This window comes from Egretta garzetta, unplaced genomic scaffold, assembly GCF_000687185.1.
Source record: "Egretta garzetta isolate BGI_Z169 unplaced genomic scaffold, ASM68718v1 scaffold226, whole genome shotgun sequence".
NCBI lineage: Eukaryota > Metazoa > Chordata > Aves > Pelecaniformes > Ardeidae > Egretta > Egretta garzetta.
Window position 1 is genome coordinate 567,700 of NW_009260021.1, and position 6,992 is coordinate 574,691.

The 6,992-nt window shown below is 49.7% G+C and overlaps 1 protein-coding gene across 1 annotated transcript in view; it reads left to right on the forward strand.

The window, feature by feature from the left end:
- ZNF185 (zinc finger protein 185 with LIM domain) overlaps positions 1-6,992 on the forward strand; it is a 32,419-nt gene that overhangs the window by 4,994 nt on the left and 20,433 nt on the right. The window contains exons 4-10 of the mRNA XM_035896161.1: positions 578-616; positions 1,141-1,215; positions 2,071-2,145; positions 2,794-2,874; positions 4,359-4,442; positions 5,612-5,650; positions 6,296-6,379. Of these exons, the coding sequence (XP_035752054.1) occupies positions 578-616; positions 1,141-1,215; positions 2,071-2,145; positions 2,794-2,874; positions 4,359-4,442; positions 5,612-5,650; positions 6,296-6,379 (477 nt within the window). The remainder of the gene's footprint in view (positions 1-577; positions 617-1,140; positions 1,216-2,070; positions 2,146-2,793; positions 2,875-4,358; positions 4,443-5,611; positions 5,651-6,295; positions 6,380-6,992) is intronic.

The window sequence follows — 6,992 nt, forward strand, 5'->3', positions numbered from 1 at the left end:
ATTTGATGGGAGCCAGGTCCTTGAGGCCCATCCCAGTCCCCACCTTGCTCTCAGGAAGATGTCTCCAAGAGGGAGGGATGCTTCCTCCTGCCCTGGTGTGAGGGGCCGGATCCCCACCTGATGGTATCCCTTTCCTTTCCCTTCAGGGGAGCTCTGCCACGCTCCCTCCCTGAGAGTGGACCCCCAGAGGAGTTAGTGCGAAGGTGATCTTTTCCTGTGATAAAACAACCAGGATCTCGGCTACATCTAATTTCCCCGCTCTGTGCCATCAATCTGTGGACTCAATTTTGAGCCAGAAAACACGTGTCAGCACAGCTAATTTTAATTGGCTAACTGTAAAATTCACTTTTCTTACAAAAATCTTCTATAGACCTTGTTCTAACGATTATTCATTTTTAAAGAATCCCTCCAAGGTTAATTTTGGTGCAGCAGCTGAGGTGTCGCGGAAGGCCCATTTAGCTATGTTTGGGTTTTTTTTGGCTCGATAGCCACATGAACGATCCCCTTTAATACTGGTGCTGCTGCTGTTGTTTTTTCCCCATGTTTCTTAATTCACTAACAACTGTTTTTTGCGCAGGTCTTCTGCCTCCAAGCCTCAATCCGGTTACCTCATCAGGTTGGTATGGAGTGGCGTGTATTTGGGCTGTGGGGGAAGGAGAACTAGATCAGGAGCAACAAGCATGGAAAATATTACTGTCTTTTGGGTTCTCCTATTAGTTAGGAACATTACAGTGCTCAGGGAGTACCTCGGTGAAGAGATAGTCCTGAGTATCGTTTAACAGGCAGTTTGATGGTGATGTTAACAGAAAATCAGCTTCCTCTGACACACGGGCTGTTGCCCACAGAGACTCTGATGCCACCGTAACCCTAAACTGGTTGGCGAGCCCTGTGATACCATACCCAAGCCTGTGTGCAAGCTGGTTTTACTGTGTTGTCTAAAGCCAGGGAGTAGGAAGACGGGACTTTGCTCAGGATGACCTTCCCAAGGCTGACACCTTCTAATTCTCAGTGTCCTGAGCAAGCACCTTCCTCCCAATGGGGCACACAGACACTGTTAGGCCAAAGAGTGGCTGAGGGTCTCTTAATTCTAGTTCCAAACTCTGTCCCGCAAAAAATGTAATGTGTCTCTTTTCTTCCCAGAGGGGTGTTCACAAGAACCATCGATAAGACCTCTTCCGTGCCAGATTCTTCATCTTCTAACGAAGCACAGAAAAGGTATGCGTGTGTCTCCCTCTCCTTCATGAAAATGAGCTTTTAAATATTGTATATATTTCTAGTCGTCCTTTTACTGTGGCCAGTGCTTGTGGGCTTCCACTGAGCTCCACTAAATCCTTACTAAATGCTGGAAGACATTGCTGTTCATTTAACAGCTCCGTTCGGCAAACGTGGGAAAAAGAGAAGGCATCAAACTCTGTGTCTTCCTCACCACAGCATGGGATGGCAGTTGGCTGTGAAAGTATTCACAGGTTGGGGTTTGATTTGGCAAATAGTTTTGAGCGGAGGACAAATCACAATGAATCCTTGCAAATCTGCGACACTTCATTTTGCTGTTTTTAATGTGGGTTGGTTTTTTTTTTCTTTTTTTTCTTTTGAAAAAGGTCTTGTGAGAGGCACTTACATTTAATTCTAGCCAGTAAGATCTAAGCATGGCTCTGATCTAAGCGGATGCTTTGTTGCACCTCAGGTGAAACCTTTGACACCCCATTTTTCCCCCTGTTCTGATTCATCTGGGGAACAGGATGATGCCACAGGGTGTCATATTCCTTCCCCCTGGCTGGTCCTGGGATGGAGTAGCACCACCCCACGGAAGAGTATGCCCATACCAGCTCTGACAACACACAGTGGCCCTGGGGAAGCAAAGTAGACCTCAAATCCTAGTCCAAGGCTGTGAAAAGAAGGCAAATGCTGCCCTTCAATTAAACAGAATTCCCTGAAATCAGAGAGTGGATCTGTGGGATCCCCCTGTTTTCCCCCCATCACGTGGAGCATGAGCTCACCTGGGGGAGAGGGTGGCAAAGGGTGAGAGCTCAGGAGGGTCATGCTAATGGATATGATTTGTGCCATCTGCAGTGCTGCCGCGAAGCGACACAGCCTGCGCCGCCCTTCCTCTGGCTCCAGGATGACTACTGAGGATTACAAGAAACTGTGAGTGTGGGAAGGGGAGCAGCACTTTCTGTCTGTGCACAGGCTTAGCAGCACCCGAGCCTCAGTGATGAAGCCACCTGCATGTGGATGCCTGGCCAGGCACGGCTTCATCAGCTGAGCGCTGCGGGGCTTTCACTAGAAACTAAAGCAGATCCCCGTGCTACCTCCAGGCCTGTGTGGGGCACAAGGCGTTCCTTGAACTGGGAATGGCCCTTGTATGGAGTTAATTTTATCAGTTGCTATCATTAAGGCAGAAACTGGAGGATGCAGCCTGGGGACTTGGTTTGCAGCGTTGCTGGCCTTTCGGAAACCAGGAGAAAGGAGGGGGCTTGTGGCAGAACAGCACTGCTGACATTTCCTACGCAGCTTTTGCTGTCAAAGACTGCGGCTCTAATCCGAAATGCAGCTGAAGCATTTATCATGAACCATCCTCTAGGCTTAACCCCTATCCTAAGAAAACAAAATCCCATGGGGACATGCGTACCCCAATGTGCATGAAAAATACAAGCGTCTTCCACACTCGTGTGCAGCACTTCTAGGGTCTGAACCCATTTTCCGTGTGCCCTTGGGTTTTTCTTGTGCTGCCTCTGCAACAGCCTGCACAGGCAGTTCCATAACCCTGGCTTTCCCCTTCCCTTTCTGTTTCAGAGCTCCGTATAATGTCAAGCAAAAATCAGTGGACGTGGATGAGGAGGATGTGCCTTTTACCCCAGATGAACATAAAAAGAGGTATGCCCTCCAGGTAACCCCCTTTTTCTTGCAGGGGCAGTGACAAGTGGACTTAGTTCAGTTTAACTGTTCGTTCCTGGGAGGGTTGGTTCGATGATGATTACAGCTGAGCCATTAGGGCTGATTGCAATAAAATAATAATAAGCAGATATTTCTACACAGGACGCATCTATGCCCACAGGCGACTGCGCTCCCAACAAAATATAATTAAAAGCCTGACATGATTCAACCTGACAGCATACCCCAATTAATTTGGCAGCTGGAAATGGCTTGTGGAATCCATCAGCTGCGTAGTGTCTATGTGGAAAGATAGAGACGCGCAAATAGCCTGGCAGTAAAGGGAGGAGCCCACCTCCCACAGCCTACGTGTGCACCTCGGAGTCTGGACCACTTGGGGACTTGCATCTAAGTCCGGATCCAGGCGGGTCTCCTGTTCTCAAACCGGGAGTAGAATCTGCTTAGTCTGTGTGGTAGAGCTGCGTCTGATGCAGCCAGCGTTCTTCTTGCTTTCAGTCCAGTTTCTGAAGATACTTTTCATAGAATAGAATCATAGAATCATAGAATGTTTAGGGTTGGAAGGGACCACTAGTGGTCATCTAGTCCAACCCCCCTGCAGTGAGCAGGGACACTGCTAACTAGATCAGGTTGCTCAGAGCCCCATCCAACCTGGCCTTGAATGTTCCCAGGGATGGGGCCTCCACTACCTCTCTGGGCAACCTGTTCCAGTGTTTTACCACTCTCATTGTAAAAAATTTCTTCCTTACCTCTAGCCTGAACCTACCCTGTTCTAGTTTAAAACCATTTCCCCTTGTCCTAACACAGCTGGCCCTACTAAAAAGACGTTCCCCATCTTTCCTATAGGCCCCCTTTAGGTACTGGAAGGCCGCAATCAGGTCTCCCCGTAGCCTTCTTTTCTCCAGACTGAACAAGCCCAACTCTCTCAGCCTGTCCTCATAGGAGAGGTGCTCCAGCCCTCGGATCATTTTCCTCAGATACCAGACTTTTACAAATGCAAGCTTGGTAATTTGCCTGCTGGGGGGATGAACCAATAAAGGCCCTTTCAGAGTTCTGCACTTCTCCCTTGGTACGTGTGGTGGTACCGACATCTGTATAGACACGTAGCATGTCAGCCACAAAGCCTGTGTCCCCTTTTTTTGTCCTGCAGTATGCAATATTGCAACTGTCCAAGTCTTGGGGAACCCCCTCTGCCCTCCTGGAGGAGTAAGGTGGTTGTTTGGTTTTTTGGGGTTTTTTTGCCTGATGCTTTACATCCATGTGTAAGTGCTGTGGCCCTGCATGAATGATACTAAAGAAAAAGATAAGTGATTGTTACTCCTCTTAGCTCTGGCTGGATTTCTGCTCCCCAGAGCGTCGGAGCTCTGTCAGGGTTAGCATGAGCCTCCACTGGGTTGTTCACTTACTGCCTCTGCACCCAGCAGCCGCTAACGGCATGAGCAGAATGTGACCCCTTCCCTCTCTTCCAGGACGGAGGCGGCCAACAGTGTCCTGAGACGCACGGCCAGCAGAGAACGTGCTTACGTCCTCTCAGCAGCCAAGAAAAGCAACGGGTGAGTCTTCAGCATGTGAGTGGGGGGCAGGAGGTGGGGAAGAGGCTGCTGAAGGCGGTCTCACAGGGACGGTGGCCTGACCCAAGAAGGTGAGACTTTCCAATGAGTGGGGAAGACGTAGCTGCCGTCTCGCTGGAAGTGCCCAGGCTATCTGCAGGTGTCTGCAGAACTGGGGAAATCCTCCAGGAGTCTCGGGAAGTCTTCCCTACTGAGAGGGATGAAATTTCAGGAAGAGAAAAACCATGGTAGTCCCTAATTCCCTGGCGCCTGCAATCAAGACTTCAGTTTTCAGACTCAGTTCTCCTACGGCTCTCCCCAGTTTTGTTGCATGTAAGGGGAAGATCGGAACAAATATAAACTGCGTCAAATATGGGTCAGCTTTTTGCCACAGAGTTTGCCTTTACATTGTGCTTGAACAATAGCTGGATTTACAAGATCCTCATCTTAGCTGCAGCTTCAAAGTAGTTCTGTGGGGGAAAAGAACCTAACAGTAATGTGTGGATGTGTAACAGGAATAGGAGGGATGCGTGGGAGCTACTGGTGTTCAAGGCTCTGTTGTCCATCTCTTTCCTGGGAGGGGGAAAAAAAAAAGCAGATTTCCAAGGTCTCTGATCTCCCAGGAGCCATAATAATGACTTTTTTGCAGCTGGCTTTCAGAATAAATCCTTTTCCTCTTGACATAACTCAGGGTGACACAATGAGGCACCAGGAGGCTGCTAGTGCAGGAGGAAGCAGGGAGGAGATGTGCCAGCAGCACTCGACTGTGCCCAGAATGGGAGAGATGCTTGGATAGGATGTGCAAGGACGTTAAGGGTGTTTGCATGGCTGCTAGTTCCTCTGGTGCACTGAGGATGGTATGGAGGGAGGCAGGTTGGTATGCAGGAAGAAAAACAGCTGTCAGGAAGGTATAAAATTAAAATGACATTTTGGGGAAGCTTCTTTACTTCACATGTTATGGCTAGCTGCTCTTCCTATTTTTATTTCCTCTGCTCTGTAATTTGTACAGGTTTAACACACCCAGTCACTGCCCAAATGGTGTTACACGACCCCTTAATGCCTTGCACCATCTGGGCCAATTCTAGGTCAGAGACCCTGTGGGAGCTGCCCCTGCCCAAGGTGTGTCTTTACCTCCAAACTTCTCACCGTTGCCTTTATGCTTCCTTTAACAGCAGCCCAACACAAGAATTTCCACCCTTGTTTGCCAAGAGGTAAGTCACAGACCCTCTGGAATTAGTGCTGGGGTCGGGCGTCTGTGTACTGTACCAGGGCTGCTCTTAAATGCTGGGGTAGGAGATCCCCAGGTGTTTAAAGGCAGAGGAGGGACACGTCCCTTCCAAAGGATGCTCTGGGTTTTGAGAATCATGCTGGCTTTTGAGAGCCCACAGTGTTGTAAACACCGAGAATACAGTACCGACGATGCTTTGCCTTTTGGGCAACCTGAAGCAAGGAGAGACTCATTCACTGCCTTTCCTCTTCCAGGGGAGGCTGGTTCCAACCAGCAGGGTGAATGCTCCTCAGGCTTCAGGAATTTAACTTCTAAAGCAGTCGGTCTGATAGGGGAGTGATGCCTAGGGCGGTCTCTGGAATTTAAGCGTATCAGCTGATGCTATTTGTAAAGTGACTGTGGCAGCAAAATGCTGCTAATTTGGGCTGAAGATCTCGCTTCATTCGGCCAGTGGAGATGCTCACCAGTAGCAGAGCACGGGGAGCGTGAGGAGCAGGAAGAATCTGCCTCTAGAGGAAACAGAGGGAAAACACAGCTTCAGGGAAAACAAGAATAAACTGCCCGAATTAGCCAACAGTGGGGAATAGGAAACTGTGTGATATTTGTCTCTCTTTTTGCCTTTTGAAAGAATTGAGATAGAAGAAGAGGAAGGCCAGCAGAGGAGGAGTCCAACCGTGTCTGGTTCAGGCAGGTTTACACCAGATGACAACAGGTATTTACCTCATCCCGGAGTAGCGCGTTGACTGCCCTTGATTTTAGGGCATGCGGATTTGCCATCTTTGCAGATAACTGCATTTATCTGCCAGGTAGCAGCTACCTGAGCACAACGATCGGTGGAGGTTTTTCAAAAGAGGCTTCTCGGAAAATCCTGATTGCCCCTTTCTTGCAAAGAGGGAGGAAAGATCCAAAATGAAAAATGAGGCCAGCTAACATGGTGAAGCAAATAGGCAGGCATGGGGCCAGGGCCAGAGTGTCATAAAGTACCCAGCCGACAGCCCTGGAGGGTGACAAACTGCTTTTAACTGCAGGCCAACTCTAGTGCGAGTCGTATGGGCTGCATCAAGAGAAGCGTGGCCAGCATCAAGGGAGGGGATTCTGCCCGTCTGCTCTGCTCTGGGGAGACCTCCCCTGGAGCCCTGCGTCCAGCTCGGGAGCCCTCAGCACAAGGAGGACATGGACCTGTTGGAGCGGGGCCAGAGGAGGGCTACTAAAATGATCCGAGGGCTGGAGCCCCTCTGCTCTGAGGCCAGGCTGGGAGAGTTGGGGGTGTTCAGCCTGGAGAAGAGAAGGCTGCGGGCAGAGCTGAGTGCGGCCGGTCAAGGCTT